At 61.3% G+C, this 24704-nt stretch overlaps 2 protein-coding genes across 4 annotated transcripts; both read left to right on the top strand.

The window, feature by feature from the left end:
- Positions 1-3094: 3094 nt before the first annotated feature.
- UAP1L1 (UDP-N-acetylglucosamine pyrophosphorylase 1 like 1) lies at positions 3095-10484 on the top strand. Of its 2 annotated transcripts, XM_019756801.3 has the most exons (9): positions 3096-3457; positions 4131-4335; positions 4551-4726; positions 5014-5186; positions 5281-5474; positions 5917-6057; positions 6513-6698; positions 8010-8076; positions 8523-10484. In XM_019756801.3, exons 1-9 carry the CDS (start codon positions 3169-3171, stop codon positions 8604-8606), a joined length of 1515 nt encoding a protein of 504 aa, XP_019612360.2. In that variant the 5' UTR covers positions 3096-3168; the 3' UTR covers positions 8607-10484. The 2 variants fall into 2 exon arrangements, with proteins under 2 accessions (XP_088649639.1, XP_019612360.2); XM_088793513.1 differs by lacking the exon at positions 8010-8076 and having other exon boundaries at positions 3095-3457; positions 8523-9038.
- Positions 10485-11510: 1026 nt separating this feature from the next.
- MAN1B1 (mannosidase alpha class 1B member 1) lies at positions 11511-23665 on the top strand. Of its 2 annotated transcripts, none has more exons than XR_012496023.2 (13): positions 11511-11860; positions 12504-12612; positions 13248-13363; positions 15374-15528; positions 15779-15867; positions 17144-17329; positions 18013-18161; positions 18478-18666; positions 20394-20584; positions 21268-21388; positions 21842-22039; positions 22120-22247; positions 22775-22914. XR_012496023.2 is itself a non-coding variant. In XM_074331414.2 (13 exons), exons 1-13 carry the CDS (start codon positions 11750-11752, stop codon positions 22976-22978), a joined length of 1950 nt encoding a protein of 649 aa, XP_074187515.1. In that variant the 5' UTR covers positions 11511-11749; the 3' UTR covers positions 22979-23665. The 2 variants fall into 2 exon arrangements, 1 of the variants encoding a protein (XP_074187515.1); XM_074331414.2 differs by having other exon boundaries at positions 22116-22247; positions 22775-23665.
- Positions 23666-24704: the final 1039 nt, after the last annotated feature.

The following is a 24704-nucleotide window of genomic DNA, read 5'->3' as shown; positions in this document are numbered from 1 at the left end:
CTGTATCTCAGGCAGTAAGGGCAGTTGCCCTGGCCAGAGTGTGTGCTGGGTCCACTTCTCTCCTGGGGTTACCCCTCAAAGTCAGGGCTCCCTTAGTGGTAAGGAATTTGGGGGGACCTAGAAAGCTGTGAGCTTGGAGTCACCATATGAAGCCTGGTCTCTCCCTGGCTTCCCCATTTAGCGACAGGGCCAGCCAAAGTCCCAGGACAGTATTCAAGCCATTTGTCCTGTAGTTCATCTCCCCCTTCGTCCCACACACTCTGCTCCCGGCCTCCCCTCCCTGGCCCCCATGCTTGGGCACTCCTGAGCTTTGGCCTCTGCATGTGCTGGCCCTCCTGCCAGAAATGCCCTGCCCTGTCTGCTCCTAGCTGATCACTGTGCACCCTTCAAAACGCCGCTCAAGCACCTGACCCACCTCCGGAAGGCTGGGTAGCAGCCCCGTCCATCAAAGCATCGGGCTGCTTTCTCCTAGCTAAGGTGGTTGTCTCCCTACCATTCCCTGTGCTCTTTGGGAGCAGGGCCAGGCCAGCCCAAGGCCTGGCATTGGCTTGGCCCACAGTGGGTGCTCAGTGGATGGCCAACACACAGGATACCACATCCTAGAGGTCACCACAGGAACACCATCCTCGGGTGGGACACCAAGCCATGGGGAGGCCTGTGGGATGGGGAGGGCTGGGGAGAGCTCTGTGGGGATTAGTGTGGGTGTGGAGGCCACTGGCCGGCAGCATGCGACACTATTGCCGCTCAGGACAGCATGGCCAGCAGTGCCCAGGCTGGGCCAGGGCCCCTGTGACCCTGAGCTTACCATGCAGAGGAAACAATGGCTTCTCAGAGTGTGAAGCTGTGGGGGAGGCCACCCCCCCACTGCCCCTTGGTCTGTGGGCTTCCCCATGGCCCCTGGCTAGGTGCTAGAGAAACTGGAATTGGTGCCAGCTCTGGGCATGGGACTAAGGTGTGGCTTTCATATCCTGAATTCTGATCACTTCCTCCTTCCAGCCTACTTCCCAATCTGGCTCGACACTTTCCCAACGCTGTAGCTTTCAACTTTGCTGTCACCCCCGAGGGGGCTTCTCAGAGCCCCAGGCCAGGTGAGTCCCCTAGGGACCCTGTACTTTTTGAAGCACTCATCCCAATTGTAATTACTTTCTCACTGTGCCAGCCTGGAGCACCCTGGGGGTGGGCAGGGGGATCGGACCCTTCTGTCCCCTGCCTAGCACTGGGCATTGAGTGAAGCATGGGCAACTGCCTCCCAGTCCCTGAGCCTGTCCCAGGGTTCTCTGGTCTACACTTCTGCAGTGACAACCAGGGACCTGTGGTGGCCTCTGGGCCCTGCTCCTCTGAACACTTTGGATGAGGTCCTTAGGCAAAGGGAAGATGACTCCTTGGCCACAAGCCTGCCCTTGGCAGGTGATCCAGGAAGTTGTCACCCATCTCTGCCTCACTGGCACTCACCTGTCTGTACCCGTCTGCCCAGGTGGGTCAGCTTCACTCTCTGGGCCCTGCAGTTGCCTCTGGCTACACAGCCCCGATTGTCCAAACCCTTCTGATGTCAAGCCCACCCCCACCTTGAGGCAGGATTCAGGGGTCACCCTGAGTTCATATTCTGACACCTGCCTTCAGGTGTACGTACTGGGGTGATAGGGTTTCCATGGACTTTGTCCTGGGGTGTGGAGCCCACTTTTTTCCCTGATTCCCTACCTCCCACACACATCTGCCCCAAACTGCCCTTCACAAACTATTGGAGCAGACCATTCATTCATTCATTCATTCATTCATTCATTCATTCATTAGCAACACTCCCTGAACACTTGCCATGGCCCAATCACTGTGGCCCAGTTGGGCTTGGGATCCAACACTCATTTATTCAGTCAACAAGCATTAACTGACTGCCTCCTGCGTGCTGGGCATTGATCCATGGTGATGGGCAGAGCGGTGAACCAATAACATCCATTTCATGGAGTTTACTTTTCATGGGCAGGGGGTGGATTTGGGCAGTACAGAATGCAGAAAGGGAGCTGATATGACCTGGGAGGGTCTCCCCAAGGAGTTGACACATAAGCAGAGGCCTTGCAAAGTGGGGCAGAGAGTCATGTAACTTTCTGGAAAACAGTAGTTGTCCAGATAGTAGGAACAGCAAGTGCAAAGGCCCTGAGGCAGGTTTAAGACCATCCTTGGAAAGAGAACTATTTTCAGGTCCACAGAACTTACAGTGGGCCCCCAGGGGGCTGTGAAGCTCCCCATCCTAAGCCAGGAAGGGTGTATGTGGGGGAGTGGGCTCTGTGCAGAGCCTGCCTACAGGGGAACACGATTACCTTAACAAGAGTTAGCGGGCGCCCACCTACGGGACAGGTTATTTTTCATTTTGGGTTGTAAAGCACCATCTAAATTAATTTTAACCATGTGCATGTATCACTTTTAGACTTCATAAAACTGCTTTCTAAAAGAAAGTTTTGTACCAAAATGGCCGAAGCTACTTTCACATTCTTCACAATGAAGTTCACGAACAGCAACATATTTTAAAACCTGATGGTTAAAACAAGGAAGGGCAAGGGGCCACTCCTGGGGGGTTCTGGTCACAGGGCAACGGGAGGGAGGGGGGTTTGAAGGAAGGAGCCACCAAGGATGCAGGGTGGCCTTCTTGACCTTGGCGACATCCAGACGCCTGGCCCTGCAGCTGACCTGGGTCCACCCTCCCCAGCCCAGCCCAGCTCAGCTCAGCCCAGCCCTGAGTCTGGCCTCTTACGTGACTTTGGTGCCTGCCACCAGGCGTCTTGGTAAGCGCAAATATGGCCACGTGCAACCGCAGACCCTAGCCTCCCCCTCGGGCACCCTTACCTCTCCGGGCTGTGGGTAGAGAGGGTGTATTAGAATTGGAGTCAGCCCTCATGCTCCCTGACTAGGGAGAGCGCAGAACCTGCTGGGAAGGGCTCCCTGTCCTAGGAGCCCCGGACCCTAAGTTTCAAGCGTTCCTGGAATAGAGGTTGGGCTACTCCATCCACTGCGGCGGCAGCAACCCCCGAGGTCGGGCTGCGCCGGCCCACGAGCTCGGGGGTGGGGCCGGGGCGGAGTCGAGGCGGAGCCGGGGCGGGGCCCGCAGGGTCCTGTGACCGGGGTCCGAGCGCGCAGGTCACGAGTGCCAAAGCGGCCGAAAGCGGCTTTGGCGGCGACATGGCTTCGGAGCAGGACGTGCGCGCCCGGCTGCAGCGCGCCGGCCAGGAGCACCTCCTGCGCTTCTGTGCGGAGCTGGCGCCCGGGCCACGCGCCGCGCTGCTGGCCCAGCTGGAGTCGCTGGAGCCCGAGGCGCTGCGCGAGCACTGCCAGCGCGCGGCCGCGGCCTGCGCGCGCCCCCCGGATCCGCCGCACGACGTGTCCGCGCGCCTGAGGCCCCTGCCCCCGGAGCGCGTGGGCAGCGCGAGCCAAAGCGACCCCAAGACGCGGCGGCTCTGGGAGGAGGAAGGTAGGCGGGGCTGGAGGCCCGGGCGGAGCGAGGGTCCCAGTAGCCGGGCGCTCCTATCTGGCCGGAAGGGGCCCTGGCTATAGACTGAGGACAGAGAAGAGGTTGTCCTTGCAAAACTTTAGTTTGCCTTGTTACTTTGTGAAGTCTCCTGCCCTCTCACACGCACCATCTAGCGACTGGGGTGGGGATCCCCGCAAACGCTGTGGAGCTGGCAGCCGCCCCCAGGCAGCTCACATCTGGATGGCCAGTGCCCAGCCCACAGGAGTATTGACAGCGGGGGACCCCTTGTACACTTTTATCTGCTCCTTTTCACACCAGCGCTGGCGCAGGTACACGCCGGGCCTCTTGGCCCGGAGGTTGGGCAGATGCTCCTGGAGATGAGCCTGCCAGGCTCTCCCACACCCCCACCCCCACACAGCTGGAAGGGCCGGGCTAGTGTGGGGGGGCAGTCGCAAAGCGGACCAGTCAGACCCGGTGTCCCTCTGAAGGGAATGAACCCAGAAGGACGTCATCCTTTGAAGTGTCCTGGCCCAGATAAGATCAGAATGTTATCTAGAAATTTCCATTCCCTGGCTGTCAAGTCTCAGTCCCAACACAGTTTGGCTTGCTCTAAAATGAAGGGGTGGTTGTGTGGCAGTTCCAGGCGTCTCCTGATGGTACCCCATGCCCCCAGGTTTCCATCAGATTGCCCTGAACAAAGTGGCCGTGCTGCTGCTGGCTGGTGGGCAGGGCACTCGCCTGGGTGTGACCTACCCCAAGGGCATGTATCAGGTGGGGCTGCCCAGCCAGAAGACCCTGTATCAGCTGCAGGCAGAGCGGATTCGGCGGGTACAACAGCTGGCTGACGAGCGCCACGGGACCCGCTGCACGGTGCCCTGGTGTGCCCTCTCTGCATTATCTTGGCCTCAGAGTGATCCCCGCCCCTGTAGCCCCAGCCCTGCCCCACACCAGGACTTGAACCCCAACCCCAGCACAGCCCTGGACAGAGCCCAGCATCCACCAGACTGGACCCTGATGCCAGCCCCTGACAGAGTCCCATCTGTCAGAAGAGCCACGCCCCCCTGAAGGCTGACAGCCTTGCCGTCCCTCGCAGGTACATCATGACAAGTGAGTTCACGCTGGGGCCCACGGCTGAGTTCTTCAAGGAGCATGACTTCTTTCACCTGGACCCGAACAATGTGGTCATGTTTGAGCAGCGCATGCTGCCTGCTGTGACCTTCGATGGCAGGGCCATCCTGGAGCGGAAAGATAAGGTTGCCATGGCCCCAGGTATGCCCCATCCCTGAGACTGTGTGGCCTAGAACCAGGAACTAGCTAGGGGTCAGGAGGCCTGGCACAGAGGCCGGAATGCGCTGCCGGAGGCAGTGTGGTTTTGGGAGAGTGGCCTCCCCATCTGGGCCTTGATTTCCATCTGTCATGTGAAACCACAGGGCTACTTGGATAGTGAGATGGCTGCCTCAGCCCGCAGGGGCCTCCTCTGCCTCCAGCTTGTCTGGACTAGCCGGCTGAGGCTAGCCTGGAGCCCTCACAAGGCCCACCCCTTTCTCCCTCTGCAGACGGCAACGGGGGCCTGTACTGCGCCCTGGCGGACCACCACATTTTAGATGACATGGAGCGCCGAGGAGTGGAGTTTGTGCACGTGTACTGTGTGGACAACATCTTGGTGCGGCTGGCAGACCCCGTCTTCATCGGCTTCTGTGTGCTGCGAGGTGCTGACTGTGGTGCCAAGGTGGGCTGCCTGCCTCGGGCCCCGCCCTAGGGGGCACTGTCCGCTGCCCCTGACCCCGGCCCCGACCCGTCCCACCCATCTGTGCCGGCTGCAGGTGGTGGAAAAGGCTTACCCCGAGGAGCCTGTGGGCCTGGTATGCCAGGTGGACGGGGTCCCGCAGGTGGTGGAGTACAGCGAGATCAGTCCTGAGACCACACGTCTTCGCACGCCCGACGGAGGCCTGCTGTACAACACAGGCAACATATGCAACCACTTCTTCACTCGTGGCTTCCTCCAGGTAGTCACCAGGTGGGTGCAGCAGGCCGCCAGGTGGTGGCCACAGTGACTGGAGACGACCTGAGCCGGGTGGGGCTGTGGTCAGGAGCTTGCAGGTGGGTTGGGTAGAGAAAGGTTCATGTGTCTAAAGAAGCGAGAGGCACCAGCGAGCCCAGCTGCTGGTATAAAGCTCTGTGGCCAGGTTGGCCCACCCCTCTCATGGCACCACCTCTACCCAACTTGCTGTTTCACCTGGGCAGGGTTGGGGCTGATGGTGCTTGGCTCCCAGGCAGTGTGCAGGAGGATGTCTATGCCGTCCCAGAGACCAGGCTTAGCTCCTGCCACTCGGTGCCCTGCCAGGCCCATCTGCCACCTGTCCCACCTGGCCCCACCAGCCGAGAGGCGGGATGGGGCTCTCTTGGGTGTCCTGTCTGAACTGCGTCTTTCCTCCCCTTGCCCTCCTGTGCCTCTCTAGGAAGTATGAGTCCTTGCTGAAGCCACACGTGGCTGTGAAGAAGGTCCCGTACGTGGACGAGGAGGGAAACCCGGTAAAGCCGCTAAAACCGAACGGGATAAAGATGGAGAAGTTTGTGTTTGATGTGTTCCAGTTTGCTGAGTTAGTGGCACAAGTCATTTATTTTTTCCTTCTTCTCTCCTGTTTTGGTGGTGGGTTCTGAGGCCCAGTTGGGCAGGGATGTGGAGGCTGAAGTGGGGGGGACACAGTGGGAGCTGAGGACTGCCAGCAGGTCTTGGGGAGGAGGCCAGAGGAAGCCGGCCCTCTGGGTGGGAGCATGGGGAACACCAGGGGCTGTGGACTTTGGGGGGACACCCAGGTCCCTCCTGAATCCTTTATCTGCTGTTTGCAGGCCATGTTGTGGGGGGCTCCCAGGGTGTTTGGCCCTGGCTCTGGGGTCCTGGGGCCTGGGGGTTTGGCAGGGGGATGGGAGGGAGGACGTGAAGCAGTGCCTGTGGGGTCCTTCCAGGCTAATGGAACAGAGCCTGCCCAGGCACTGCCCCTGGCCTGGCCTTCCCCAGCCTGGGATGTTGAGCCACCAGTTCTTTCCTCACCAGGAACTTCGTGGCCTTTGAGGTGCTGCGGGAGGACGAGTTCTCGCCACTGAAGAATGCCGACTCGGCGGGCAAGGACAACCCCACCACGGCCCGGCGGGCCCTGCTCTCTCAGCACTACCGCTGGGCCCTGCAGGCAGGGGCCCACTTCCTGGATTCCCACGGGGCCCGGCTCCCCGAGCTGCCCAGGTGAGTGTGGGCCCTGGAGTGCTGCCAACTCTGCCATGTCTGAGCTGGGCTGGGGGCTTCTGCCATGGCTGTGCACTGAATGCAGGTGGCCGTGTGCCCAGCCCGGCCACACAATGACCGCTGCCGCAGCCTTTTGGCCTGACCCCTGGAGGTCTGCTCAGGGCCCTGGGGGAGGCAGGGGGCTGCAGCTTTCACTGGTCATTCACAAACTTTGAAACCAAGACCAGGTAGGATATTCAGAAAATGTCACGTCCAGCACAACGCGGGCAGTGAGGGTGCGAGAAGGGGTGGCATTAGGTTAGATTTTAAGAAAGAAAGAAACAGAGATTTAACACAGTTAAATCTCAGAAGGCCAGGGGGTCTCATAGTCACCAGAGACTGGAGCCCTGAATCGGGCCGACTGGTGGCTTTTATTGATAATCATGCAAGGAAGTAGCATTATCTTTTCCATGGCCTGTAAATCTCATACATCATGTCACAAAAGTGAATCAAACCAATTATCTTTGTCCCCAAGCAGCCAGAGCAGAAAGTCTTGTGATGACGTAGGTGAGGTATGCACCTCCCTGGGGGGGCAAGTCTCTCATGTTGGAACAGTTCCGTTGAGATAAGCGGAGAGAGCTGATCTTTATTGCCCTCATGACTTTTCTCACAATCAGGTGAGAGAGGAAAGCCAGAGTAGCAATGGCTTTTCCCAGGCAGGGGGGAAGGGGAGGCAAGGCTCCTTCCCGGATCTTCCAAGGCAGCGCATTGGGGGTCCCCACTCAGTTCCTCCTGTCTTAGGTTGTATCTCACGTGAGATATCTTACCCATCTTTGGCTGCAAACCATCTTTTGGGGACCAAACAGAGAGACATAAGGTGTAAAACATTGAGATAAGCAAAGTCCCAAAAAGATACAGTCTCACAGACTTTTCTTTCCTCAAGGAGAGATGGGGGGACTGTCGGCTAGGCTACTATGTGACAAGAAAATAGCAACGCAGGTCACTTTTCAGGGCCGGGAATGAAAGGGACATTAGGTTTTTATCTCTCCGATTGTCCGCAGCCACCACCTAAGTCTGGCAGCCCAGGCTCTGTGCAGGATGCCTGTGGGGGCAGGGGGGGCTTCCAGCCCAAATCAGGACCTGTCACTCGGGCAGGAGCAGTTTGCTCATGGCTCTGGGGTCTAGAGGAAGAGATTACTGAGAAAAGGGCTGTGGGAGCTGGGTGTGTGGTGGTCAGCCTGCTGGGCCAGGAAGGGACTGGACCAGCTCCTGTGATGGGTGCTGTGGGGGACACACAGCCCTGAGCACATGCTAACACCTGGGCTTCCTCAGCCTGCCCAGCAGTGGAGAGCCTCCCGCCATCTGTGAGATCTCGCCTTTGGTGTCTTACTCTGGAGAGGTGAGAGCTGCCTGGCTGTCTGGCGCTTTTCTGGGGTCAGGCCTGTGTGATCAGAGCAGGACAGTCTGGGGAGAGGTGGGTGCTTGAGTAGAAAGTCACAGCTCTGCCTCATTTTACCAATGGGGTAAGTACATCCTAAGTTGCAGAGGACCTTCCAGGCCGTGGGGTGGGGTGAGGGCTGAGGCCCTTGCAGGTCCTGGGAGGGGCAGGGAGGATGAGCCAGCTCCGGTCTGGCTCAGCCCGTCGTCTTTTGTGGGAGCCCTGCAGAAGGAGGAATGCTGGCTGGCTCCTGCCCTCTGGGTAAGTGTGAGCTTGCCAGGAGGGCTCATGCTGGCCTGTCGTCTTGAGGTGGTACCCAACCCTTTTTCCTAGAAGCCCCTCCCCAGCTCCAGGCAGAACTGGGATGCTGCCCGGGGCCAAGAGATGGACACTTGGCTTGTTTCCAGGGTCTGGAGGTGTACCTGCGAGGCCGGGAGTTCCAGTCCCCACTCATCTTGGATGAAAACCAGGTCAGGGCGCTGCGGCCCTGACTGGCTCCTAGACCTGCCAACCCTGGAATCTGCAGGGGTGAGGACATGGCCCCCACCTGGGGCTCCGGGGAGGAAAGCAGGCTGCTGTGTGTTTTCAGACCATGGAACACAGAAGGAAGAGAGCTGGTTTACTACTCCATGGGGGTGGACCCTATCCTGTCACCGGTTCCCAAGGATACAAGTGACCATAGGCCTTCTGTGGGCCAATGAGGACTCTGGGGCTCCATTCTTGGCTTTGGCAGCCGGCGGGGGAGGTAGAGGAACTCAGGACTTTGAACAGTGGGGCTGAGGGAGGTGTGGCGTCAGCTCAGCCCTGCCTCTGTCTGAGCTGACACAGGACTGGACGGCTGCTTCCCTGTCCCACACGAAGATCCCAGTGTTGGGGAGGAGTGCCAGCCATGCCCAGGTCTTCTGTAGATGTGCAGCTGAGGAAATGAGAGGAGGGGGACAGCATCCTTCCCTCACAGGATGACTTGTTTAGAGTGGGGTGCCCCTCCCTCCCTGGCAGATGAACCAGTGACTGGGATCAGGCTGGGGGCTCGGAGCCCAGCCTGCCCAGCTGAGGCCAACACCAGAAAGGGTCCGACTCCCCACCATAAAGGGCTGGCTGTGTTGACGAGAGCTGGCTCTCCGAGAAGCTGGGCCTGCACACCTGAGACTGAATTCTCTGTCTCCCAGGCCTCAGCCCCTCGGTCACCTCGGCGGCTGATTTAGGCGGCTGAGTTTTACTTACGTACTTCCCACAAGGACTAGTGGGACCAGTGTAGGTGGCTTCCTGTAATGGTGGTCGGTTAATCTGGAATTTAACCAGACAGGGAGCACCATCTCTCACCCAGCCTGCCAGCAACTTCTGATCTTGGTGCTCACATTCCCCCCCCACCCCCCTGCTCAATGGAGGGAGAGGCACAGCCTCCGTATTTGGGGTCATGGCCTCCTCACTGCACCCCTGCAGCCTGGCCGAGGCTGGGGGAAGCCAGCTGGCCCTGGTCCCTTATCCTGGCTTTGCTGCTCTGGGTGTCAGTGCCTCCTTTCCCCTGTGGCTACAACGCAGTAGCATCTACCTGTCCCCACTGGTGTGATAGAGCAGCATAAAATGCAGCCTGCTGTTAAATTGGGTCACCTGTCCCCCACCCCCGTCCCCCACAGCCCACATCCTGCAGGGAACCCACTGGCTTCCCCAGAGGAAGCACATTATCTGGATGCTGGGTTCAGGTGCAGCGGAGTCCTCCAGCGGCTTGGGGTGGATGGTGGTTATATCCACACATCCCGACCTGGGCATGAAGGCAGAGTCAGGGCTGTGCCTGCGTCTCCCAGTCCTGTGCAAACCTCAGAATCAAACCATGTGCCTAAGGATGCCCCGCTCAGCTGCTCCACAGGCGAGCAGTGGCCTAAGGGGAGGACGGCCTGCCCAGAGCTGCTCCTCAGCTGTGACTGGACCAGCTGCGCACGCTTTTCTGAGTTCACTTAAAAAGCAACAGCTTGCTTTTTTTTTTTTTTAACAGCTTGCTTTTTAAAAAACTTTATTATTCAAATAATTATACTTTCACATAAAGTTTCAAACAGCACAGAAAGGCCCTGCGTCTCCTTCACTGTTTCCTGTGATGTTTGCCGCTTATGTGATTCCAGGACACAGCACCACACCAGCACGCTGGTGCTCGGTCCCTGTCACAGGTGTGGGTCCCTGGGTCCTCACTGCACTCAGGAGGCAGGATGGGCCCATCACCACCAAAAACCTCCTCCGTGCGATCTTTGTAGCCACCCCCCATCTCCAACTCCAGACAACTGCCAATTAAGGAACTGAGTTTTGAAAGATTGCCAAAGTCGTGATTTTCCCCATAAGGTGGGGCATTGCCAATAAACCCCATGTGCCGTGATTGACCCCTGGCCTGACAGTGCAGACTCTGAAGAGCATGGGCGATGGGAACAGCAACAGGTGTTTACACCTGTGTCTATCCAAGGGCTGGAGGCCCTTTGGGAAGGAGAGCCCACACGCTGAGCCGCCAGGAATCCCCTCACACTTGCTCCGCCAGCTCTACCAGGGCCTGATGAGAGCCTGCGACAACCTGGTGGGTCAGGCGCCCTGGGGCAGGTCCAGAACCTGCCCCTTGAACCAGCCCTCCGGGGTGGGCTCCTGCACTCAGCTGTGACAGCTTGGTGATGTCCCTGCGCTTGGGTTCTCGGGACTCCACCGGTTGCCTGGTAACCGGTGTGCAGCGAGGGATGCACGAGGGCTTTTCTGGAACTACCTGCAGAGCAGTGCGTGTGGAATAAGACCTGAGAGATGGCCCCTAGAAGGGAAAGGGGACAGGAGGGCGGCAGGAGCCTTCTGGGTCTCAGACCAGCCAGGTGCTGAGCAGGAGGCGCGCATAAAGGGGAGCCTCCAGACACCCTGATGTTACCGCCGGCGCTGCAGGGAGCAGTGGCTCACCCGGCCTGGAAAGCACCCGGGAGGGTGCTGAGCTGAGCAGGTCCGCTGTGACCCTAGGCTGCTCTGCCGCTGAGAGAAAGCAGGCGCCGGGGAAAGTGCGGTGAGCCTCAGTGCACCGGAAGACCGTCGGGTGGGATGGACGCGAACTTCGCGGGCCGCCCTGCCCCCGACTCCGCCGTACAGGCGGGGCGGCGTCGCCCTGACAGTGAGGGATTGAGCTGGCCGCCCCGGACCTGCGTCCACTCCCCGTCCACGCATCAGTCCCGAGGGGAGAGCGCGGGGCATCGGTGCCGACGTGGCACAGCGACCCGGCCGGTCCTCATGAACCACATGACCTCGGGGCAGGTAGGATCGCAGATAGCGGAACACCGGGAGACCAGCCAAGGCCCCGCCTACACGCGGGCGAGATGTACGCAGGCGCGGGACGGTGCCAGCGCCGTGGGTGTGAGCTCACTGCGCAGGTGCAGGCGAGCGCAGACGCAGGCGCTGTCGGGCGTACACACGCTCGTAGGAGCAGCACGGCAGAGCGCACGCGCAATGGGGTTAGGAGCGCGCGGCACAGGCGCATTGGCGGCGACCGCGATGGGCGGGGTGTTGCCGGCGCTGCGATGGCTGCCCGCGGGTGTCCGAATAACCGAGCCTCTGGCCCAGCTCAGAGCCCGGCCACTTGACGCCGCCAGTGGGCGGTGTCCACCGGGCAGCTTCCGCCTCTGTCATGTATCCGCCAGCGTCGCCGGCGCCGCACCGGGACTTCATCTCAGTGACGCTGAACTTTGGCCAGAGCTACGATGGCAGCAAAAGCCGGCGGCGCCGCTCGTGTTGGAGGGTGAGGGTCGGGTCCCGTGGGTCCCGTCGTTTCCGTCCCCGCCCGCCGCTCCCAGGCCTGAGACGCAAACGCTCGTCCTGGCTCAGGAGTGGTGGTCCCGGGCCTGCACTGCGCGTGGGGCCGGGCCTGGGGGGTGGGGTCGGGGAGGCGGGCTGGCTGGACCCCTCTGGGTTTCCTGGCGGCCCTCGCGGTCACCGCGCAAAGCGGAATGAGGTTTCCCGGCTGTGAGTTCTCCACGGCTGCCACCAGCTCAGCACCGCCGGCTTAACCGCCGGTATGTTCCTGCTGCTCTTGGGCCGCAGGGCGTCCCCGCGCGACATCTGGGCAGACGCCATACCCAGCCGGGGCCTGAGCCCCAACACACGAATGGCGGGCTCCCTCTCCGCCGCCCATGGACTGGACAGAAGTGGTGTCCCTGTCTGTATCCATTCTCCTCTCACGTGTACCGCTGCATTAGCTAGTCACGTGGGGCCTGGGCCCGGCCTGTCACCCCCACGGACAGGGAACTTGCCCCAGTGCAAAACAACAGGACTGCACACGGGACCTTCTGAATTACTCATTGTCCTCAGCGAGTTTGTTACAGTTGGAGAGATTGCCAGGCCTGCTCTTTCCAGTAAACAGAGTCACTCCGTCCCTCCCTCAGAAATGGAAGCAGTTGTCGCGATTACAGCGGAACGTGATTCTCCTCGTGCTGGCGTTTCTGGGGCTTGGTGGACTCCTGTCCTACATCAGCGTGGCGGACCAGTGGAAAGGTATCAGCTCCCTGAGCACCTAGACGACTCGCGTTGTCACTGAGCCTCACTGGCAGGACGGTCTTGCCCTGGACCTCACAGCTCCAGGGGACATAAAGGGCAACGATCTGGCCGGAAATCCAGGGCAGAAGAGGTGTTTCTAGCCACCTTGCTAGACCACGACGTCCGTGTGACGACGTGACGGCCTCCTGAGTGGTGGAGGGCTGGCCTCGGTGTCCTCCATCCTGAGGTGGCGCACTTCCTCTCAGTGCATCCCGTGAATGTCAACACACGTGGCCGTGTCGGGCCGCGACCGGGCAGAGTCCCAGAGAGGACGCAAGTCCTGAATTCTTCTCAGGTTGCTAATTTTAGGAGGGAAGCTAAGGAGCTGCTGCAGGTCGCCAAGTAATCTGCCTGTCGGCCACCATTTGTACTTCCTGGGTGGGAAATAGTTGGGGTTGTGGGTTGGGGGTAAGGACAGAAGCTGCCAAGCGCTTGGAGAAAGGGTCGATTCTCTTTGGCCGTTCTTGAACTCAGGTCAGTGGCTTTCCCGAGGTGTCCTGGTGTCCTTTGATGTCTCGCTGTGGTCTGGGAAGCACTTGGAGTCTCCTGACAGCCTTGTGGCATACGTGAGGTGACACGTGTTCTCTGTTCAGCTCCGAACGGCAGGTCGGCGGACGAGCAGAAGATGAGGCCAGCAAACCCACCCGTCCTGCCAGCTCCCCAGAAGGCAGAGGCTAACCCAGAAGACGTCCCGGGAGTGCTGCCTCAGGTACTGCCAGTGAGCTGTAGGTGCAGTTGTATCCGGGGTCCGTTCCGGAAGCGTCGGAACAGGACGTAGTATTCAGACAGGTTGGGGAGAGTTCTTTTTCTTCCCGAGTGTCTGGCGTGCTGCCCTCGCTTGTTCTGGGCTGGGTGGACAGGGCGTGGGGAAGGAGGGAGGGGTGTTCTTCCCGTCGTTCTGCATTGCACACCTGCTGCTTAGGTGGTAAAGAACGAAACAGACCGTCCCTTCTCTCGCAGAGCTGCAGGCTGGCGGGAGGGAGAGGCAGGTGAGACGCCAGGAACAAACGAGCAGGCAGGTGGCCGCGTGTGTGTCCTACAAGGGGGAGAGCCGATGCCCTGAGAGAGAACCTGGGCCCGGCCCTTCGGTCGGGGCAGGACACTGAACTGCAGTCTGAAGGCTGAGGATGGGGAGCTGGGATCCCACAAGCGCCTGCACGGGGCAGGGGGCAGGGGGCAGCGCAGGCAGCCCTGGAGGCTCCGTCAGCGGGGGCAGGATGTCCGATTCTCACTGTGAAGACGCTCTGGGCGCTGGGTGGACACGGCGGCAGAGTCAGGAGTGGACGGCAGGAGGCGGCAGAGCCCAGCTGTCTGGACTGGGAGAGCCGGCGCTTGGAGAAGTCTGGGCAGGACCGGGTCTGTGAGGGGAGGGAGCGCCCCTGGGGGAGGGGCCAATGGAGGCTGAGAAGGGCCGGGTTGGGAACATCGGGTGGTCCTTTCTGGACCTGCCACACCTGTGTGAGGTGCCTGGGGCGTCAGGAGACGTGGGTGGTGGTGTCAGGATCAGAGTCAGGTGTGGGAGCCCCCAGGGACCGGGTGTCTTCTAGAGAGGGTGGAGGAGGAGCCAGGCCTAGTCCTAGTTGGGGTGGGAAGGAGGCGAGGGGCCGTGGAGACTAGAGGGCGTTCGGGAGGCCCGCAGGGGACCAGGAAGCATGCTCTCTGCAGAGAGCGGTCCCGGGAGATGGCCTCTGAGACCGGGGTGCTCTGCGCCTAGGGACGCCCTGTGTCGCTCCTCAGGTGTGGGGGTGGGCGCCGCTGCTGGAGAGGATGCTGGGCCAGCACTGGCCTCACACCCTGCGGGGCCGCCCCCGCTGCCTCTCCAGGGTCTGTGTGCAAGAGAGCGAATTTCCTCTTCGTAAAGCTGACTCGCGTTCCCTTGGCTTCTTTCGGCCGCTCTCTGACACACGGACTCATAACCGTGGGAAAGCAGAATGTGGCACGTCCCCCGAGAAAGTCGCGGGCCCACACTCGTGACGTCCACGGTCCCATCTGGCATCCAGGGAGTCAGGGGTGAATGTCCCCCTCCCTTTGGTGCAAGAATCGGGGGTGAGGCCCTTCCACTTGTCCCCTGGACACGTCTCCCACTCAGCGCTGGTCCCCAAGATGTTTCTTCGACGGTGCTTTGTTTTGGCCGGACCCGAATCTCTTGACCGCCCCCTTGAGTCTTTGAATCTGTCCAAGGAGCATGTGTTCGCGGCTTACGGGGACGTTGAAAAGCAGACACTGCACCTCGCGGGTCGGCCTCCTTCCTGTCCCCGGGGGTGATGTCCCTGGGCCCACCCACCGTGGAGGACTGGCTGAGAGGTCGAGGACGAGCACTGCGTCCACGTTGTCGCTGAGTCTGGCACCTTTGCCATAAGTGCTGAGGATGAGCCGGGCGGCCGGGGCCAGGCCTGCAGCAGTGTTCTCAGGGCTGTGTTCTCGGGACGTGGTTCTAACCCTTTTGTGCTCCCGTCGGGCCTGTGACAATCTGGAGTATCCTGGGCCTGGCCTAATCTCCCTGGGCTTAGCCGGGGTGGACTCTCTGTCTGCGTCCTGCAGGGCAGAAGGTTGCGTGGAAGGACGGAACTCCTCCAACCTGCTTATTGTGAAAAAGAAAAATAATCGGTCTCTGCACAGCCCTCTCTGGGATCGGGTCTGATTGGAACGAGTGAGTGTTCCAGGTGGGAATGGAATATATGCTGTTGAGTTCTCACAAGTGACTCTTGTGTTTGTCTAGGCGACTCGAAGACATTTCCGTCGGGGACCTCCCAACCTGCAGATCAGAGCCCCAAATAAAGACTCGGAGGACAGGAGGCTGGATGCCACCCAGAGGCGGGAAGGGACAGCGGACGCCGCTCAGCAGGAAGAGCACCCCCAGAGAACCCTCGTCAGGTACTGGGGGCACCAGCGGGCCGATGTGTGTGGCGTCTCTGAGAAGCAGCAGGGTTCTGTGTGTGTCTAACGTACGTTCGCCTCCCGAAGCAGACTGTGTGTTCCATCATGTGCGGGGCTGGGGATGGGGGCGGGGGCTGCTGCCTCCTGGTCCAGCGTGGGAGGCGCGGCCTAGCTGCTGCTGGGTGGCCACATGGGCTCCTGCATTTCTATCCTGCGCTGGCTGACTGTTCCCCTTCCCTCCCGGTAGCTGGAGGGGGGCCATGATTGAGCCGGAGCAGGGCACTGACGAACCCTCGAGAAAGGCAGAGGCGCCCACTAGGACTCAGAACCAACCAGGTAAGGCCCCACCCGTGCCCTTCGGACCTCCTCACCTGGACTTGTGGATGAGCCTCCAGGGTGCGCAGTGCAGCCCTGCTGTTCCTGTGATACTGGTCGTCTTTGGACACCTAGGTGGGCCTCAGGTCCTTGGGGTCACATTCGTCAGAGCTCTGGTGACAACGTGCGGCTCCTTGTGGGCCATTGCCCTGAGTCCAGGCCGCAGACACAGGAGGCGTGTGCAGCAGGCTCCTTTTCCTGCCTGTGTCTGGTCCATGAGGGGCCTGGGGACGTAGAGACAAAGCTGCCCTTCAGTGTCTCCTCCTGGCTGGAGGGGCTCAGCGGCTGCCTGCGTTTGGCCACCAGTGGTTCGGGGCCTGCTGGGTGCTGGTGCTTTGTAGGCTCTGCAGCTTGTCTGCTTCGATCTCACGGCTCCCTTTGAGGTCATCAGTCAGGCGTAGCTCTGTTCCCTAAACAGAACTGAGGTTAGGTCAGGAGCCACCAAGGCCATGGGCTTGGTGTGTGTGGGGACTCGCACCAGGTCAGCTGAGTCCGGGGCCCCGGCTGTGACCCTCCGGTCCTGCTGGTGACACCTCGTGGAAGGAGGACGAGGGAGCCCAGAGCTGGGAGTGGCAGCCCAGGCCTGTGTGGACAGAGCTGTGGTGTGGCCTGAAGAAGGGATGACAGAGTCCTAGGGGGGTCACACGAGGGGACACGTGTTGTGAGGCTAGACACCTGCTTTCATGTACACGGTGCCCCTGTGTATGTGCCCTGCCATGTGTGGAGAGAACACACTCCCACGTGCATAGGCTGCAGACGGTCCTCGGCGTGTGTGTTCCAGGCGTTTCCTCTGTAGGCACCTGAACAAGGGTCCTGACAGACCCAGAGGCTTGTCCACGTCACCAGCAGCAGTCACAGTTGACAGTCCCAAACCCCAATGGCCCAGCGCAGCACTCTGGCTGCTGCTGGTCTGCTGCCTCCAGGCCGTTTGCTGGCTGAGTGCTCCCTGCGGCCCCCGGGGGTGCCTGCCAGGTGCTGCTGGCGTGGGTGTGAGGAGCCAGGCGGGTGCAAGTCCAAGCTGTCACGTGCGGCCGTGGGGTCTTGCCACTTTGGCGGCCGTGTCCCGCTCCGAGGGTCCGACCTCTGGCACTGAGCCCCGACCCTCACTGCTGTTCACTGCTGCCCTATGGCCTGGACAGTGTCCCATGGGTCATCGGCGTCCCTACTTTGGGGCTGCAGCAGGGTTGGTCAGCTCCGACCAGGTCCAGGTCACCATGACCTGCTTCTCTCCTTCCAGCTCCCCCAAACGAGCGCCAAAAGGCCGTGGTAGATGCCTTCCGCCACGCCTGGGCTGGGTACCGCAAGTTCGCCTGGGGCCACGACGAGCTGAAGCCGGTGTCCAGGTCCTTCAGTGAGTGGTTCGGCCTGGGCCTCACACTCATCGATTCCTTGGACACCATGTGGATTTTGGGTCTGAAGAAAGGTACCTGTCACTCCCCAGCACTGTGTGACATGCGGGCGAGTGGGCGAGCCCTGCCCGCCGGGGTCCCTGAGCTGCTGTGGCCGCGGACAGGTTCCCTTCTCCTGGGTGACAGGAGTAGACATGCAAGGTTTGGGCACTTCCTTTGTCACCTTACGTCCAGGGGACCGGGACACTCCAGACAGCTGAACGGGCCCCCTGCCGAGAGCCGAGTGTACATGCTGGTGGGCGTCCTAGGGCATTTCCAGCCTGTGTTCCTGTCACAGTTGGGTGAGGGCCCTGTGACAGGAGGTGGCACATGATCTGATGTAGCTGCCAGCACCCCGGATCTGTCTCTAATGTCCTCGTGCCACACAGATTGGTGCAGACGGGGGTTACGCATTGTCAGTTACTTCTAACTGATGGTTTAAACATCTGTTGTACATTTCCTGGGCAGGTTGAAGACCCTCTGCGGTCCTCACGTGGTCCTTTGTGCGGTGGCCTGCGATGGCTCTCCCCAGCTGCACGCTGGCGCATTTTATTTGCAGGCTTGAAGAGGCGGGGCTCATGCCCTTGCACTAGGAAATGACATCGACCCCTCGGGGACAGAGCTGGACAGGACAGAATGCACATGGCCCCAGAGCAACAGGCCATGGGGTGCTGGAACTGTGGGCATGTCCTGTACTCTGTCCCGTTTTGTGTCGTAGAGTTTGGGGAAGCCAGGCGGTGGGTGTCCAAGAAGTTACGGTTTGAGAAAGACGTGGATGTCAACCTGTTTGAGAGTACCATCCGAGTCCTGGGGGGCCTCCTGAGTGCTTACCACCTGTCTGGGGACGCGCTCTTCCTGCAGAAAGCCGTGAGTGTCCTGCGCCCCGGGATAGGAGAGTCAGGCACTCCGCGTCTCCCCTTTGCTACAGGGATGGGGTGGGGCATCCACTTCTCTCTCCTGCTGTTCGTTTGCCTGTTTCGGGGACTGTGCTGAGCTGAGCACACTGCCTGGCCCCCCGCAGCCGGCAGGGGACCCGTTCCCAGCTCACTGAGCCCAGCTCACTGCTGCGGCCGTGAGCGTCGGGCCATGTGAAGCCAGCCAGCTCACATCTGCCTTCGTACTTGGATGGGGGGGAGGGGGGGCGTCTTTGGCAGCACATGGTGATCTTCCCACACTGTGTCAGGAGGACTTCGGGAATCGGCTGATGCCTGCGTTCCAGACGCCCTCCAAAATCCCGTACTCCGACGTCAACATTGGCACTGGTGTGGCCCACCCGCCCCGGTGGACGTCTGACAGCACAGTGGCCGAGGTGACGAGCATTCAGCTGGAGTTCCGAGAGCTCTCTCGTCTCACGGGAGTTAAGAAATTTCAGGTATGGGGCCGGGGTTTCTGAAGGCTTCTCGCGGGGTCTCTGGCTCATCGCAGTAAGTGCCAGTGCGTGGACACTGACCCTGGGCTGGAGACCGCTGCCTTCTTTTTCCTTAGAGAACCCCGTTTCCTCACTGATTATTGGCAGGGACTGGAGGCCGAGCCCTCTGCCCTGGCCCTGCCCAGTGCAGTGACGTGTCCTTAGGGCCCCGGCAGAGCTCTGTGCCCTGTGCCCACCGGGCTGTGTGTCCCGGGGCCTCCAGTCAGGGTTGTGTGCTGTTGAGATGCTGGTGTTTTGTAGGCAGTTCTATGCTGGCGACATCGTGGTTGTCCTGACTGTTGCACGTGGCTTGGGCCCCAGTGCCCATGTGGGCATGTGTCCTGGGTGGACTGCTGGGGTGGCATAGCGGGCATGCGGCCACCCTGCTGTGTGATGGGGTCGGTACGTGTGCTCTTGTCGTTCGCTAACTTGTTGCCCTAGTGTTCAAGTGTCCATCACGTTCCTGTCCCCTGTCGGCAGTGTCATTCTTCTCATGGGACACTCCTAGGACGTGGGGGTACTTCTGGGCAGGGGCTTCCATTCCATTGGGATTTCTGTCTTTTTGCTAAATTGAGAAAATTCACATACCGAGAAATTTTGCCTTTTTTCATGTATGTTGCCATGTCCTGACGTTTTGTCCCCACAGTAAGTAAGACAGCGCCGTTAGCGGTCCCCACCGTATAACGGAAACCGCACAACGTGGGAGGGATACATGTGTCTGGTTTCTGTCACTGAGCCCCATGCTTTCAAGCTGTGTCCCTGTCGCAGTGTGGGTCAGCATCAGCCCTTCCGTGGCCAGGCCGGGGCCTGTTGTGTGGTCAGCCCCCTGCTGCCTGCCGTCCGCCAACGTGGGGTCCAGGGCAGCGCCGCCATAGTGGGGCCCTGCAGCGCAGGGCCCAGTTTCTCCAGTCATCGTCCTTGGTTCTGAGCAGGCTTGTGGGTATGCAGGGGCGTCTCGCTGTGGGTTTGGTGTCTGTGTTAAAGACGTGCAGCCTCTTCTCAGGGCTTACGGCCACCTGTCTACCTGTGTAGAGAGGTGTCAGGCCCCTCGCCTGGTGGCTGATGAGAGTAGCGGTCTTGGCGTTGTCAAGGTGGAGTGAAAACCCAGCATTTGGCCAGTTACTCAGGAGGCGCCTGCAGTGTCCCATGCTGCTGGGGCTTTGCAGTCGCTGGGACTGGAAGAGGGAGCAGTACCGTGGCCCTCCGAGGGGTGATCAGTCGGTGTGGGGTGTGGCTAGAGCCCGGAAAGCACCCCCGGACAGGGTCCTGAGTGCTCTGATGAAGTGTGCACAGCTGCAGGGGCACAGCCGCGGGGCGCTGCCCAGCCAGGCCAGCGAGTCTGGAGCAGCCGAGGCTGCTGGGGTCTTGATGGGTGATGAGGAGTTGACAGGTGGCTGCTAGCAGCAACCTGGGCTCAGAGCAGACGTGCCTGCTTTTCTCAGGAAGAGGAGCAGACGGCCAGGTGGGGCGGGGATCCTGAGGACACAGCCCCCCCGGAGTGGGGCTGAGAACTGCCAGGACGACAAGGGCCGCCCAGTGGTCAGGGCCTGTGGCGTGGGCCGCCATTCTCCAGGGACCTGTAGGGAGCAGCGGGCAGAGGAATGCTGCGGCCAGGACGCCACTGGGCATGGATCGGTGACGGGTGGCGCATGTGCGGCCCTCGCTCAGCACACTCTCCCCTGTCTGCTCAGGAAGCCGCGGAGGAGGTGACGAGGCGTGTCCACGCCCTGTCCGGAAAGAAGGACGGGCTGGTGCCCATGTTCATCAGCACCCACAGCGGCCTCTTCACCCACTTGGGCGTGTTCACCTTGGGCGCCCGGGCTGACAGCTACTACGAGTACCTGCTGAAGCAGTGGATCCAGGGCGGCAAGCAGGACACGCAGTGAGGCCCGCTTCTGCCGCCTGGGCACGTCCCTGGGGCTCCACTGCCCGGCTCTCGGTCAGGCCCTGCCACAGGGACCTTCTTCTCAGCACAGCCACTGTGCCGAGGTGGGGCCTGGCCGGTCGCTGAGCTGCACGCTCCTCGGCGCTAGGTGGGGCCCCAGCTCCCCACCGAGGTGGCCTCTGGGCTCAGGGAGGCAGCTCTGCCCGTCCCCTCACTGGGGATGTGGAGGCGGCCAGACTTCTGGGCCTCGCTCTGCCTTCACTTGGCTGCTTCAGCATGTCCACGGTCCCACGTGGACTGCGGTGGCCCACACACTTGGAAGTGCACATAAACCCTCATGAGGGACCTGGAATGGCCTGAAGTTTCCAGCCCAGGGCTGATTGTAACCCTGGTCCCTGGGAGGGGGTGCAGTTCCAGGCCGACCCCAGGGTGGCGACGAGGGCATCACCACTGGGGAGCCCGCCTTCCCGGGCCTCTGGGGGCTGGTTAAGGGAAATGTCCCTGTTCAGGGAGCAGAAGGCAGTACCCTCAGCCCCATGGGATGACCCACCACAGGCCTCCCCCCAGGCTGGTGTGGTGCCCCCCAGACAAAACCAGGCCTGGCACCCACAGTGCGTAAACGACCGCTCAGGGCCATGCGCCTGCCTGGCTTGAGCATATAAGACTTGTTGGTCTCCTAGGTTACGGGATGACTACCTGGAAGCCGTGGAGGGAATCCGAAAGCACCTGCTGCGCAGATCAGAGCCCAGCAAACTCACCTTTGTTGGGGAGCTCGCCCACGGCCGCTTCAGCGCCAAGATGGTAAGCAGGCGCGTGGTGCAGGCGCGGTTCGGGCGCTGCCTTGATGCCCGGGCTCTGAGTCAGGGCGACGAGAGAACAGTGAGTGCGGCCAAGGAGTGTGAGGTGTCACGGAAGACGCGGGCTGGGCTGTCCGCTCCCCTCCCCTTCTCTCCCCTCCTGCCAGGGCCCAGCTCGCCTCCCCCCATCACTCCCCTCACCCCAAGAAGGACCCCCCTCTGTGCTCCAGGGTCTGCTCCCCTTCCCCCTGCAGCTGGTGCTCCATTGTGTTTGACGGGTTGGGGGAGGCTCAGGTCAGTGTTGGCGTCCCCAGGACGTGGGTGACCTTCTACCAGCTTGTCTGCCCCTGTTGAGACCCTGGTGCTTGGCCTGTAGTGTGGCTGGTCCAGAGGCGGACACGGCTCAGGCCTGTGACTCCCACGCTGGCTCAGTGGTGAGAAGACCCTCCAATTCCAGGACCACCTGGTGTGCTTCCTGCCAGGGACGCTGGCTCTGGGCGCCCACCATGGCCTGCCCGCTGACCACATGGAGCTGGCACGGGCGCTCATGGATACCTGCTACCAGATGAACAGGCAGATGGAGACGGGGCTGAGCCCCGAGATCGTGCACTTCAACTTACACCCACAGAAAGCCCAGAAGGACGTGCAGGTCAAGGTGAGCAGGTGGGCGGGGCGGGGGCGGGGGCGGGGCAGGGCAGTGCTGTGGGGCCTCACGGAGCCTGTTCCCCCAGCCAGCCGACAGGCACAACCTGCTGCGGCCCGAGACGGTGGAGAGCCTCTTCTACCTGCACCGCCTGACCGGGGACCCCAAGTACCAGGACTGGGGCTGGGCCCTCCTGCAAAGCTTCAACACCTACACACGGGTGAGCCCCACCTCCTCGCTGCTCCACTCCTGCGGTGGCTGCAGCGGCCCTTCCTCAGGGTTCACGGCCCCTGTGACCCAGGGTCTTGGGCCGGGCATCCCTCTGTCGTGTCTCGAGGGACCAGCCAGGTGTGGGGGGGGCGATGTCCACAGAGCACGTCCCTCCTGAGTCCTCCTCATGGCCTGGGTAGCTCTGTCCCAGCTGGGACAACCTAGGGCCACTGCTCTCAGGCCCGGACGCCCGGCACAGCTGACAGTTGACCTTTGCCCTGTGGTGTGTCAGGCGACCTCAGAGCCTTTGCGAGGACTCTGCAGGCACAGCACATGGTCACTTGAGGGCAGCTGGCATCGCCCGGGGCCTCTGGAAGAGCTGTGGCAGACCCCCGGGGCAGCCAGTCCCTTTGTGCCCTCTACCCTAGACCTTGCCCTGGGGCCATGCTGCGCCTGTGAGGGGGCGCCTCTGGCCAACAGCCAATCCTGGGTGTGGGGTGGGCTGTGCCTGCAGCCGTGACGCCTCGGCCTTTGCAGGTCCCCTCGGGTGGCTATTCTTCCATCAGCAACGTCCAGGATCCCCACAACCCCCAGCCCAGGGACAAGATGGAGAGCTTCTTCCTGGGGGAGACGCTCAAGTATCTGTACCTGCTCTTCTCCGACGACGCGGACCTGCTCAGCCTGGATGCCTATGTGTTCAACACCGAAGCTCACCCACTGCCCATCTGGGCCCCCGCCTAGGAGTGGACACTGCCCGGGGCCTGTCGGCCACATCCTGTCAGCAGGACCCTTGCCCTGGCCAGGTCCACCCTCCTTGACCTTAGCTGCGCAGTGTCCACCCAGCTGGCTGGACGTGCTCTAGGCCAGGCTGGTGACAGGCCAGCAGGCAGCTGGGCCAGGATGTCATAGGGCCCGTGAGCTGCTGGGGCGGTCGCTGTCCCCGGGCTCCTTGTCTATGGTTCCCATGGGGACATCGTTAGGGACGAGGAGGAGGACCCAGTGCTGTGGTTCAGGGGGTCCAGCCTCCCTTTTCCTCCTACCCCCTGAGAAAACGCCAGTCGTGACCTACATTCCTGAAACTGGACATCCTCCTGTCAGCCGGTACCAGGGCTTCCTGGGGGACCCGGGGCCATTGTGTTGTTCCGAGACGAGCGAGGAGACATGGGGATGCCACTCGCCTCAGGGTCGTGGCCTGTGAACATGTGCTGACCCGAGGCCTGGGGGTGGTGTCTGTGGACACCCCTGACCCGAGGGCATGGGGATCCAGGCTCCTGGCTGGCTGTGGTGTTTACGTGTTGGACTCAGGGACCCTCCCCACCCTGCCAGGGCGGGGAGGGGTGAAGGGTGGGTGGCGAGTTCACCCCGCTCCCAGGCCACCCGGATGGAATGGACTTTTCAGTCGGGATAAAAGATTTGCTCTAATTGGTATCTCCCGTGTGTGCAGGAGTCTTGTTTCCCAAAATGTCTGGGTTTCGGAGTTGGGGGCAGTGGTCTGGGCCCCTCACTCTGTCCACTGAGGTCTGCGTCCTGCCATCACCTGCAGGTGGGAGAGTGGGAAGTGTCAGCACAGTGAGGTGGGTGCTGGGCCCTGCGGTGCCTGGCCTGGTGCCGGGGACGGAGGGTGCCTAGGTGTGAGTGGCACAGTGGGCCTGGCCTGGCACCTGCTCTGCCCTCCTCCCGCGTGTGGGGGCGTCCTCTCTCCCTCCCTACAGCGTAACCTGCAGCGTCCATCCCTTAGGACTGACCTGGGGCAGTTTCTGGAGAGAAGACAAACCTGGGCCCTGGCAGTGGGGTCCCCTGCCCCCTAGGACCAGATGATCTTGTAGGACAGGCCCAGCTCTTCTCTCGTGTTAAGCTGGGAGCCCACTGCCCTCATCATCTCTAGAGGATTCGTGTCTGTCAGAAGCCAGGGCCTGTCCAAGCGCCAGACAGGCCTCTACAGAGGTCCAGCCTCCAGGTCAGGCAGGGCCAGGGTTCTCGGATGTGTTCCCTGCTACTCCCCACGTGCAGGTGCCCTGGTGGCAGCTCCTCGCTCTCCAACGACCGCCCCAGGCCCGGCTCCCAACCCCACACATCCTGTGCTTGGACAGATGTGCAGGTCCTGTCCTGGGTGTGGCCTCTTATCCCAGCCTCGTGGCTGCTGGCTGCCCGCCCGCACAGCCCCACAGCTGGACAGCATGTCATGCTTCCCGCTGGCCCCTCCTAGCCAGGGACTCTGGGCAGCCGTGCAGCAGGACTGACACTCCACCTCAGATCCGCTGGGAGGCGGGGCCGAGGTAACCGGAAAGGCAGACTCCCTGCCCCCAGACTCCCAGCAGGTGGACTGGGGGTGGCCGCGTGCCGAGGCACAGCCACTCCACCAGGCGCCCCAGGGACGCTCGCACGGTGGTGGCCTTGCAAAGACGAGGGCAGGGAAGATTGGTGGGGAAATCTTGGCAGCCTCTCATTTCTTGGTGTCACAGCTCAG

Source organism: Rhinolophus sinicus, chromosome 16 (assembly GCF_057876585.1).
Source record: "Rhinolophus sinicus isolate RSI-liver-muscle chromosome 16, RSI-T2T, whole genome shotgun sequence".
Classification (NCBI taxonomy): domain Eukaryota; kingdom Metazoa; phylum Chordata; class Mammalia; order Chiroptera; family Rhinolophidae; genus Rhinolophus; species Rhinolophus sinicus.
The sequence above is the reverse complement of the archived record's forward strand: the minus strand, read 5'-3'. Positions and strand labels throughout refer to the sequence as shown.